The sequence below is a fragment of the Lycium barbarum genome, chromosome 9 (assembly GCF_019175385.1).
Source record: "Lycium barbarum isolate Lr01 chromosome 9, ASM1917538v2, whole genome shotgun sequence".
Classification (NCBI taxonomy): domain Eukaryota; kingdom Viridiplantae; phylum Streptophyta; class Magnoliopsida; order Solanales; family Solanaceae; genus Lycium; species Lycium barbarum.
In genome coordinates, this window is record NC_083345.1 from 29,178,835 (window position 1) to 29,191,673 (window position 12,839).

Genomic DNA, 12,839 nt, shown 5'->3' on the forward strand with positions numbered 1-12,839 from the left:
GAATAGGATAGTTAACTTGAGGTTAAATTGATTGTCCCTAATATCACACTCTAAGGCTTGGAATATCTTAGACTTAAATTCATTGATTTTGTGGAAGACTTTCAATGAAATTTTAGAAATTATTTTCTATTAACATAAACTTGTTCTTAGTTGTAAAATTGTAAAATACATTGGAGTGAAAATTCCCTTATCTCTATGCTTGTGGTCATTAATCATTTTACTTGCTTTCTAGGTTAGTTTACATTTTCGCATTAGTTGTAATTTTCTCAAAATCAAAAGGGAAAAGGGCCAAATATATCCCTGTACTATCGAAAAAGGGCCAAATATACCCCTCGTTATACTTTCGGTCCAAATATACCCCTCTCATCATACTTGGGCACAAATATACCCCTCAATTTAACGGACGGACACATGTCATCATTTTATTAGCCTATTTTAATTATCTCCTAATTAATTAAAATTTAAGACCCCTAAGCAAGCTTCAAAAAGCTTTTTCATCAATGTCTGCTATGATTAGAAATAATAAACAAACTGTATACCAACAATAATTCCCATTCCAATTCCGTTTGGCTCAAGAATTTCAATCATTTGCCCCTTCTTCTTCTTCCTGTTGAACAAATTCCTCACATATGTTCAAAATTTATGACCTTCTGATTCCCCCATTACTATCCTTCTCAGAGCTACGGTTCGAAAAGTTCGTAGCAATTTCCTTTTCATTGTCACTCAATTTTTTCTTCTTCCCTATTGACGAGGAAGCCTTTATCACTTTACCTTCGTGATTCCATCTCCGATAATCTACCGCCCTTCTTCCCCTCTCCTCTCCGTCCCCCTTTGAAAATCACCGTTACAATCTCGAATTTTGATGCCATTGACGAATTGTGTTTTCTTTGATTATAATGTTATAAGCTTTTGACGAGATATTTCTAGTCATAGCAGCCATTGATGAAGAAGTCTTTTGAGCTTGCTTTCCGTGGTATAAGTATGGGTTAGGGGTTTTAGATTTTAATTAATTAGGAAATAATTAAAATAGGCAATAAAATGATGACATGTGTCCGTCCGTTAAACTGAGGGGTATATTTGTGCCCAAGTATAATGGGAGGGGTATATTTGGACTCAAAGTATAACGGTAGGAGTATATTTGGACCGAAAGTATAACGAGGGGTATATTTGACCCTTTTCCGATAGTATAGGGATATATTTGGCCCTTTTCCAAAATCAAAATATGTCAAGCGTTTGGCTTAGTGTAGAAAGTGAAATTTTCTTTCTTGTTTGTTTCCCTTTATATTGTTCTTTGTGGGATTCGACTCCGACTCATAGTTGAGTAAATTATATTGCATACGACCGTATACACTTTCTCTTTAAGGAGTGGATTTAGATGTTATCACTCTCGTATGATTTAAATTTCTCTTATTGAATACTCATAATTTCAGTAGACTCAGTTCATCCGTCCCATCTTGATTGATTTTAACTTGCTCGTGTGATCTAAATTTTTTATCTTGCTTAACTTTGTTTTACACTACGATTGAGATAAATCTCTATTCTTGTTGTTTTTTCATGTTTCTTGAATCATAACCTTTTAAACAGTAAAAATGTCTAGAGAGTTTTTGCACAAAGTCCTACGGAAGTATCCATGGTATTTTACTTGTTCGTTAGTTCTACTTGTGATTTTTACATGACGCTTTAAAAAAATATCATCAATTAATCGAACCGTACCAATGCCGAATAGAAACTGAGAATAGGATAGTTTCAAAAAAATCTAATTTTGATTATACAAAATAAAATAACTGAAAATTGATATGATATAAATGTTATAAAAAATGGCCTAATCATTGACTTCCCTAATCGCATGTTTTCTTCGAGGCTGCTAATTTGAAGGGAAAAACAAATAAAAGGAAGAGTTCATGAAATCCAAATCACTTTTCCTTTTTCTCTGCTTTACGATAAAGTAGAATTTCTTTTGACGTAACTTTCGCAATATGCATATAACTGGCTTGAATGGCCGCTTACATTCTTTTAGTACAAAATTACAGTGCAAGATGATCTTAAAACATTGATTTGTCAACAAATAAAATTGCAGTAAGCATTAGGATAAGAGAATGGAATGAAGAAATATAATAAGATGGATTAGCAGCTGATGTATTGGTGTTGGGATTTTGAAGCACTGGTCTAATCCCTGAAGTTGTCTTTGGAAGTAATGAAGGTTTTGGTGTTGAGGCGGTGGGTTTTTCAACAGTCGGTTCATCATCTTCTACTGTTGGTGGATCAACTTCTGCCGTTGGTTCTGCCGATGCTTTAGCAACTGAAAGAAATAATTAAATTTTGTGAATTCAGTGACAAAACAATGTAAGAAATTACTATAGCTTCTTGGACTAGACTAGACTCCAAAACAATGTAAGAAATTACTATAGCTTCTTGGACTAGACTCTTGGTGATCTTATGATCAGTTATAATCTTGATGTTTGTTTCATGTACCCAACATATAACAATCTATATATAATATAAAGCTAGGCATAGATAAGGTGATGTGGCACCTCTATATGACCATCATTTCTATTTATCTTTTTTATCCTTTTGTTGATTTTTTTCTCCTTTTAAAATTAATTAATGTATTACATATTAGATAACCAAAAACTCACTCTTTCAATTCTATTAATTCTATTAATCACACCTTTTCCGCTTCCTCTCAACTGCTGCTGGAAATGTTTAGGAAATTTTTAACGTTTCACTATTCACTTACTAGCAAAAATCAATGTTTATTCCTCATTCTGAAAGCAAGAGGGACAATTAGCATTTATTATTTATCAATAATAATCCATTTAGTACATATTACAACATAGGCTGTTAGCTAGCCAGCCGAAATATGCAGCACGTAATCCTCCTAATTAATTACCCTCATGCGGCTTTTTAGTGCCTTGGACTCTATTTAGCATATTAAAAGCAATAGTTATCCAGTTAATTGCTTGCAGCTTGAGCCAGGTAACAACTCTCTCTCTCTCTATGTATAATTTTATTTCTCTTAATTTTTTCTCTCATCCTTTTTACAATATTCAATTAGTTGAAATGTGGGTGTCATGTTTTTGTTTGATTCTTCTTTTTATGGGTGTTTTTTATTTTGATTTCTGATTTTTTTTAATTTTTTTTTTTAGCTTTTAGCGATAATGTATTGTATTCAGTTGAAGTCTTCGATCTTGTGGCAAAGGACCAAATATTTCACAGGCAGAGATTTCAAATATTTCTTTTGTGATGTATGGTATTTGAAGTATTTGTTGAGAATTTTATTTTATTTAATTGTAGTTGAATTATACTGGAATTTGATTGATATAATATCAATATGTTTGCAGGAATATCATCTGGATTACATGCAAGTGAATTGTATTTGTAAGAATGAAAATGGTGTCTCGTGAGGAGAGACTGTTTTTAGAATGAAAATATGATGTTGTATGACAAAGGACAAAAATATGACAAAAGCTAGACATAAATAAGGTGATGTGACACCTCGCTATGGCCAAGGATTCTATTTATCTATTTTCTCTTTTTTTTTTTTTTTGGCCTTCTCTCTTTCATTTTGTTCATTCTAACATATTTTAAAAACTCAAAAACTCTTTAGTAAATTTCTCTAAAAACTACTGATTGGATTGCAGTAACTATTCCAACCATAAATTCTCTACTTATCTCACTTAAATGTATGAAGAAATGTTTCAATTTTAATTACGCCTATCTTGCCAATTCTTCATAGTACAAAACTTAGACAGTCTCTAATATTGTTATTACAGCACTTTATCTTTTACCATTCCCCTTCATTATTATTTCTACAAAGCACTTAGTGTTTTCAGTAAGCATTGTTAGGAAAACTTACTTGGGCGTAGATGATGTTCAAGGAACTCTATTGGACAAGGCAAAAATGGAGGTTTTTATGTATGTCAAATAAGATCTTCTTCAAAAGGTTTGTCATTTTTATTTATAGATGTCTACCATGTAGTAGTATGTGCACTCATCTTTATTACGTCATTTCATTTAAATCGTATTGTGAATTACTTAATGATCATGTATATTTTAAATGTTTGTTCCTCAAATTATCTTTAGAAACTGAAATTGGAGAAGAGATTCATACTGATTCCATGACTCTGGAGCCTAAGAATTGGTTATGCTTATCCCATTTCCCTTGCGGTCTTCTTTACTATTGTTGTTTTTATACTACTAAAAGATTGTGAAATAAACTCTACTTTTAGTAAAAAATAGATATTTAAATACCAAGGAAAAAATATTTTATAAAATACGAATAGTAATCATGGATATCTTATCAATGCTATTGGGTATTTTCTAAATTTTATTTTTTTAGTCAAACCAAACCAACCATAAATTATTCTAATTGATAATATTAATATGAATCCCGTAAAAAATGGAGCTAATTGCACTTGAAGTTCCAAACTTTTGATGATTCAATTCATTTTTCTTGATGAATACTGGGTGGGGGTGGGGGGGGAGGGGGGGGGGGAGGGGTTTATCTCGATCGGGGGGAGAACGGGTAAATACCATATGACCCAAGCACTACGTCAACCCAAGATGCATCTTATTCTATTTTTTTAAACATATAAGCTTTTATATATATATATATATATATATATATATATACTTTCTATTATATATAGATTTTAGATTTACAAAGAAAAAAATATGTATTTTATACACATACGCACATAGAGAGCTTCAATTTATTTTAATGATATTCTTTCCTTTTTATTTAAAAAAATAAATAGCGTAGTTTCAAATATGCCAAAGCATCTTCAGAAGACCAAAAACTCTTAGGTAATTCAAAGTTACAAAAAAATGTAAAAAATAAATATTAATAATAAAATAAAATAAATTAAAACCCGATAAAATCCGATATATTTGGAGCTGAACATTAAAAGAATCTTTAGAATATTTTAAGCAATTGAGTGTTTAAAATTTTGTTATGTAAAAATTTAACTAAAGTATTTTATAACCGCGCGAAGCGCGGACAAATTTATTAGTAATTATATATGCCTCAATCACAAGCAAGTTGACTTCGGTTATATGAGTCGTCATTGTGCATATCTCTCCATTTAAGCTCATTTATGCGCAATATTATAAAAAGGGCAGCCCGGTGCACTAAGCTCCCGCTATGCGCGGGGTCCGGGAAAGGGCCAGACCACAAGGGTCTATTGTATACAGTCTTACCTTGCATTTCTGCAAGAGGCTGTTTCCATATGCGCAATATTATATAAAATAAAATTTTAAAAAACACTAGAAGTTCTTTATATTTTAGTGGCACGTGAATCTATGACAAAACTATGAGACTCCTAGAAGACATTGTACCTAAAGTAAACATACCGACACGACAAAAATTATATTCCAACTAATTAGTATCGCCTATGCATAATTTTTTTCTTCAATTGTGTATTATTTTTTGTTAGATCTGCATGAATTTCAGTTTTATTAGTAATTATATATGCCTCAATCACAAGCAAGTTGACTTCGGTTATATGAGTCGACATTATGCATATCTCTCCATTTAAGCTCATTTATGCACAATATTATATAAAATAAAATTTTAAAAACACTAGAAGTTCTTTATATTTTAGTGGCACATGAATCTATGACAAAACTATGAGACTCCTAGAAGACATTGTACCTAAAGTAAACATACCGACACGACAAAAATTATATTCCAACTAATTAGTATCGCCTATGCATAATTTTTTTTCTTCAATTGTGTATTCTTTTTTGTTAGATCTGCATGAATTTCAGTTTAATATAAATAAGTTTCTCAGAATTACCTCGTGGACCATGAGGAGGAAAAGCAGCAGCACGAGGAGGATGAGCAGGAGCATGATGGTGACGATGAGGAGGAGGAGCTGGTGCAGGGCTCGGCACGAACAAAGCCGGACCTGCCATGCTCAATAATAACCAATTAATTAATAACCAAAATAGCAAGTTAATCTTGTCAAAAGTGAGCTGGTTCGGTGGGAATGGGGTGGAAAAAAAATCATATTTAGTAGCACAAATTTCTCACTGAATGTTGGTGGAAAAACTTTTTGCTTCTAGAAGTGAGTAATTCTACAATTTAGCCTCATTTGGTGATAATAAAGTAATTACTACAAAAAATAAAATTGGCTACGAATATATTCTGTCACAAACAAAAAGAATTCGTTACTAATTCTATTTAACGATGAATTAACGTGGATTATCAAAAAATTATGTTAGCATTTAGCCACAGATTAACGATAAATTAGCTCTCCAGTTAGTTCCAGCAGGTGGTCCAATGAGTTATGATTTGATACTAACATGTTGAGATTGAGACGTAGTTGATACTGATAGGTTCATTTAATTAACACAAAATAAGAAAAAGTTATTGAAATCAGTGACTATGATAAGGTTTCATAATTGCATATTTAATACCTGGAGGTGGAAGAGGAACACCTGAGGCTGCAAAAGTAAACAAATTAAAGAAATGACTTTGAGACAATTTGACCAAAAAACATGATACCACAAAGAATAAATTCATGACAGACAATGAATTTAATTACCACTGCACTGGACAGGCACACCAGTATTACAAGCTTGAGGAAGTGAAAGTGCCAAAGTACGAATAAATGGTATGGAGACAGGAACATTTCCAGTAACAATAAGACATACACAATCTATGCTACCACTCATTGATGATTTAAGTGAATTGCAACAATCTTCAGTTGGGGAAGACCCATTGCCACTGCTTCCAGTAAGGTAATTAAAACAAGGGGTGAAAGTGCTAAGTATTGAACCTGTACACGCCGTGTTTATTTGACCATTTAGAACCTTAAAAGCTGAAAAAAATAGAAGGGTTAGCAAAACAACATGTACTGATACAGAAACCTTCAATTTTTCCATCAGTCTCAATTTTATCCTAAGACTTGAATAAGGTTAATTTTCAGATGTGGAAGTGGATGAGAAATTGCTAATGATTTATAGTTTACGTTGTTCAAAAGACTTATGTTGGAGGAGTAAAAGGTAGATTTGAAATTTGTGCTTGGAGTTAAACCGCTTTGACTCAGTGTGGAAAGTGGGCATTACCATTTTTTGGTCCAGGACTTGGGCTTAAAAAAGATGGGAGTCCAAGTTAGGTAGGACGGTTATACTGCTTATAGTATCTTCCAAAATCAATTTTCCTATCTAGAATCTGCTCATATTGGACTTTCCATTGGTTACATTTCACAATTCCATAAAATCAATTTTTTCGGACAAAAACGGATTTTCCTTTTTCTTTTTCCCAATTTCTAAGTCTCTATGACAAATGGATCAAATTTAGGTGTTCATCCCACAATCAACTTATGTAACCACCAAGGTTATAATTTCACGGTCGATAAGAATTTTTCACATAATAATTTGTGGGTTCAATTCTCACTGTCCTTCTTTCCCTCACGTTCCTCTAGCCATCATGTCATAGAAAACCAATAAAAAGTTTCATTTCACATAACCCTATAACGAATATAACCTACTTAGGTTAACACTTGTCAAGGATACAAACCAAGTCATGATTTAATTTATTTTCTATTGAAAGTTTAGTTATGAAATTAAGCTTTTTTTTCTTGCACAATTTCAAAGCCATTCATTAGCTTGAGTTGGCCAACCAAACTACCTATCTTTTCTTGTCGTTTAGTGCTGAGACTTTTGTGTATTTAAATCACAGCCCTTTTCTCCCTCTGCACTCAAACTTCTAGATTCTCAACCAACTCAAACTCCTCTAAACTTACTTGCAGCCTTAAAGAAAAATGGCATCCAAAGTCATGAATATAATGGCTCTAGTCTTAGTTTTGGTACCCCTGTTTTTGAATGAAGCCAAAGCTCAATCAAATTGCATGACTACACTTGTTGGATTGGCCCCATGTATGAATTTTGTTACTGGAAATTCATCCAATCCATCTGCAACTTGCTGTACCGCCCTGTCCGGTGTTGTCCAGTCCAATCCTCAATGCCTTTGCTCTTTGCTTAATGGTGGTGGTTCTGGTCTTGGGGTTGCCATAAATCAAACTCTTGCTTTAGCTTTACCTGGTGCCTGTAATGTACAAACTCCTCCAGTCAGCCAGTGCAATGGTACAATTCTAATCCTTCAATCTTTTATGCTGATTGTCACATTTTATTGGTTGGTCGCCTCTTGTCATGTTTTAAGTAATCTAACAGTGTAAAAATTTGTTTACATTGTTAGTGTGTAAAAGTTAAAATCAATTCGGACTTAACTTCCATTCACTAAGGTAAAGAATTGTTACGCTCTATTGTAGCAGGCAACCTACCATATTTTTCAAGTTACCAATCCATTTCTTTATGGACTGCTACATGCGGTTATCTTATAGGTGATCAAATAGTGTAAAAATTCGATTGCACTTATAGTGTATAGAAGTTAAACTCACTGTTTAACCAGCTGATTTTTTTATTTTTTTATTTTTTTTGCCTTTAAAAAATAGCTGCCAGTGGATCAACTGGTTCAGTCCCAGCAAGTTCACCTTCAGGTTCCCCTGCCCCAACGGGTTCATCTGATGAAACACCTGAAATCCCAGCAACTCCATCAGGATCAGGTAATTTCTAGTATTAATTCCATCAATTTTACTCTAGCTGAATTATAAATTAAAAAAAAAATAGGGACAAAAACAGAATAAAAAATCATTATTCTCTCTATATCTGATCCTACAAGCACCTTAAAAGTGGAACACTTATTATTTTTGCAGGTTCAACAGGATCTAAGACAGACACTTCAAGAAATGGATCCTCAAATGCAGGAAGCCACATGAAAATGTCTTTCAGTTTAATGGGATTCCTACTCTTCATTGCATCTAGTGCTTTGGCTAAACTCGCTTTGTAGTTTTCTATGTCTCCTTCTTAGCTGTAGGAGAGTCACCTTTTTGCTCTTGAAACATTGTTATTGTGAATCTTTTATTTCACCCCTTTTTGGGGTCTAGTATGATTGATTGTAATTGTTCGGAGAGCTCGTTGTACCATCATTTGTTTTAAATAATAATAATCATCTTTTTTATCAGTCATAAGCAGACTCTGTTCATTCTGTTTGTGCCTTTGTTTCTTTTTTTCTTTTTCTTTTTCAATTAATAAACCACCGATAGGTTTGGTCCATTTTAATTTATGTCAAGGCGGTCTTGTGTGCAAATATAACCTCTCATTTAAAGTTGTTTAAGTTTTGTACTAGAGTTTTTGAAATACACACCTTGTACACTTGCTTATTACTAGTTGAATTGCAGTTTTTATTTGTACACGTTATGATTTTAGAAAAATAAAAGGGCGAAACAACGTTAAATCCTAATCAGACACAACCAAAAAGAATTAAAGAATCTGAACATTTAACAAGATACTTTAAATCGATATGTAAAATATTCAGGAAAATATCATGAACTCCTAAAATCTTTACGATTACAGACATGAACTACATAATCTAGCACGCCTATTTTTCAACAGCGATTCATTGGTCATTTAAGTTTTGGGAATTTAATGCTAATTATGCCATGGTCAAAATAATATGTATTGCCGCGCCACAATCCTTTTTCAGCCAAACTATTGTTATCTAAGAACTAAAATAGATCCCTCTTTCTGGATAACATTTACTTATAAATATTTTGTGGTGGTATTGACTATATTCATGATTATTGTTTTCGTTTAGTTCTTTTTCTTCTCTTTCGTGTTCTGGAATAGTCTCATAATATCTTTTTATGCTTACGAAATAAAAGAAGAAAAACACTTTCAAATAAGATCAAAAGAAAGTATATAATGCGTTATCTAGTGAAAGATATGATGCATTGAAAGTATTAGGTGCTATCCTAAGTCATAATTTATCATGCATTGAAAGATATGATGAACTACTCTTACCAACTCTTAAACCAACGAGTGTCTTTGCTACTCTGCTTAGAGGTGCTTAATTTCATATTTAATGTAAGAACATATTCTAAACAGAAATGATTAAACGTATTCTAGACCGAAATTGTAGGTTTTACTTATATCTAATACTACTTATTCATACTCCTGTACTATTTTATGTGAAGGATAGATTCTAAATTACTTAGATAGTAGCGGTGTGCACATTAAACAGGAATGAGGGAATAATTATAAAGGACCCAATTAAGTCCTAGCTGGTAATATGAAGTTTCTCTTTTTTTTTTTTTAATCTTTGTTTTAAGTACTACTCTCCCTCTGTCCTAAAAAAATTGTCCTCCTTTCCTTTTTAGTTTGTTCCAAAAAAATTGTCCCCTTTCTATATTTAGAAACAATTTAACTTTATGAGATGATTTACAGCCACACAAATATCTGAGGCTTATTTTGGACCACACATTTAAAAAGTCTTTTTTTATTTCTTAAACTTTGTGTCAAGTCAAAAGAGGACAATCTTTTTGGGACGGAGGAAGTATAAGATATAAAAGGTTCCTGATGTCATTTCTGGTTGTAAGATTATTTTTAAAAGGAAAACCAACAAGCTACAGATTTTAATGTTGCAAGAGAAAGTAATCTTTAAAAGTGCAAAGATAACACTAACTGTAAAGGCAAACAAATTTGTCAACTGTCTAGTAGCAGTAAGTATAGTAGTACATAATGTATCAACTTCATCAAAGGCAAACAATATTGGATATATTTCTGTGTCGAATAGACCACCTATTTACCTAAGCACTCCATGTGTAAAATGACCTATGTAAGTGTAAAATAACCTATATATAGTTTTGATTGGATAGTTCTTTACTTGTTGCAACCAAGCCTACCTGTTTCATTATAAATTCCTATTTTAATATACTAACTGTCAGCGTCTCACACTATATCATTTGGACAATTAATCAAACTTTTCCTTTCTTTCTTTATCACTAATCTTGAACCAGTTAGATATCGACCACGCAAATAATAACTCAATTGGTTAAAGTTGGCCAATCAAAGTATCAAGCAAAGCTATATCTTCTTCCCAAGCGCTTCACAATAAATTCACTGTGCACTAATGATAGTATTATATAGTTCCATGCGCTTGATCAATTTCTAGCATAGACGTTAGAGATAATAATCCAACCTTATATGATATTCACAAGATGGCTTCAAAAAGAATAGAAATTGGTCTGACTCTGACTCTGGCTCTAGCTCTAGCGCTCATGCAATGGGATGGAGCCAGAGCACAATCAGGCTGCACTACTGCACTGGTGAGCTTGTCCTCATGTCTAAATTATGTTACTGGAAACACAACAACGCCCTCGTCATCTTGTTGCTCACAACTATCAAGGGTTGTTACATCACAGCCCCGGTGCCTTTGCTCTGTGCTAAATGGTGGTGGCTCCTCTTTTGGTGTTTCTATTAAACCAAACTCCGGCTGTTGCACTTCCTAGTGCATGCAATGTGCAAACACCGCCTGTGAGCCGCTGCAATGGTACGCATATTATTCTAATTTAAGTAACTAAAAGAAATTTTACACTATTAAATCATTTAAAATATAATGAGGGGAACTAGTCACCTAGTTAGTAAGACAGCAACATGTTACAATGATAATGTAAAAACTATTTAATGTGTTAGTGTATACAAGTTAATCTCATATCTCTGTCACTAATATTTTGCATGATCAAAGTAAAGCCTTCAAATTTAATGACATGAAATGCAATTTTTTCCTACTTCACAGCTGGTGCAAATGGACTAGCAGCTTCACCTGCTGATAGTCCTCCAGCGGACTCTTCTAAAGAATCACCAGATATTCCTTCAGGTATATATATATACTTTTCTTTTACTGTCAGCACTGCATTTTGAGAATTTTTATCCATGCACTAAAAAATTAATTAATCAATGAAAAAAAAAGCAGGATCAGAGTCAAAGACTACTGGTGGGAACACATCTGATGAAAGCATTGTGGAACTGCCGCTTCATCTCACAGCTACTTTGATCTTCATTGCTGCATTTACTGCTTTTGTGCCAACTATCTTCTGGCTTCAAGTTTTAGGAGTGTTGAACATTTTAAAGTGTTTTCCGTGAATGATGATTTTATTCTTGATTTTGTCCTGTTTGTCCCAAAGTTGCAGTATTTGTATGCCATCTATGAGTATTGCATATGCGCTTTGACTTATTCATTGGAGTCCTGGATAGTCAATTTTAGCTTATTGTTATCCTTTAAATGCTCATTTTCGCTCTCTTTATCCTTTTTTTTTTTTTTTACCTTCATTTTCTTTTTCGCTTTGCTGAACATAATTTTCTTTTTTAAAAGGTAAATGACTTTGCAAAAATAGGTGCTGAGAGGAGAAATTTGTTTTAAGCCTATTTTAAAATTCAAAATTCTCATTTTTTTCTCAAGCAAAACATGAGTCACTGGTCATTTTGTAAACATATATTTAATGTTGGTAATAAAAGATTATTACTAAATACTATTTGTAATTTTTATAACAATTTTCTAAAAGATTATCTATTTATATTTTAAATAAAATTTTAATTTTAATTTTGAAAAACATCGAATTAATGACAATCAAAACTCAAAATTTTATATACATTATTGACATAGACAAACACAAATAGAGAGACACGGAAGTAATACCTAAGGCACATTATATTACAATAACAATTATAAAAAAATAAAACTAATATTAATGGATTTAAATTAAAAAATATAAAAAGATAATATAACATTAATTAGGTTATAGGTGAAACACCTAGAAGAATAATAAAAATATTAAGTTATAAAGGTATTACATGAATGGGAATAAAAAAATTGAGAGAAATAAACATTGCATAGGATAGAAGGAGAAAATATTTTATTCAAAATCGAAAGGGAGATTGATTTTAAAGTAAAATTGAGGATGTATAAATAATTTTGGCTCAATTTATAAATAAAT

At 32.4% G+C, this 12,839-nt stretch overlaps 2 protein-coding genes and 1 pseudogene across 2 annotated transcripts; 2 read left to right on the forward strand and 1 right to left on the reverse strand.

The window, feature by feature from the left end:
- Positions 1 to 1,902: 1,902 nt before the first annotated feature.
- On the reverse strand, positions 1,903 to 6,947 carry LOC132611301 (non-specific lipid transfer protein GPI-anchored 16-like). The gene is made up of 4 exons (XM_060325732.1): positions 6,549 to 6,947; positions 6,421 to 6,447; positions 5,799 to 5,909; positions 1,903 to 2,299 (listed from the first exon to the last, which is right to left on the reverse strand). Exons 1-4 carry the CDS (start codon positions 6,886 to 6,888, stop codon positions 2,043 to 2,045), a joined length of 735 nt encoding a protein of 244 aa, XP_060181715.1. The 5' UTR covers positions 6,889 to 6,947; the 3' UTR covers positions 1,903 to 2,042.
- Positions 6,948 to 7,710: 763 nt separating this feature from the next.
- Positions 7,711 to 9,028, forward strand: LOC132610103 (non-specific lipid transfer protein GPI-anchored 5-like). Its single transcript, XM_060324365.1, has 3 exons — positions 7,711 to 8,091; positions 8,460 to 8,570; positions 8,721 to 9,028. Exons 1-3 carry the CDS (start codon positions 7,770 to 7,772, stop codon positions 8,852 to 8,854), a joined length of 567 nt encoding a protein of 188 aa, XP_060180348.1. The 5' UTR covers positions 7,711 to 7,769; the 3' UTR covers positions 8,855 to 9,028.
- A 1,965-nt stretch (positions 9,029 to 10,993) lies between these two features.
- LOC132610854 (non-specific lipid transfer protein GPI-anchored 5-like) lies at positions 10,994 to 12,450 on the forward strand (annotated as a pseudogene).
- Positions 12,451 to 12,839: the final 389 nt, after the last annotated feature.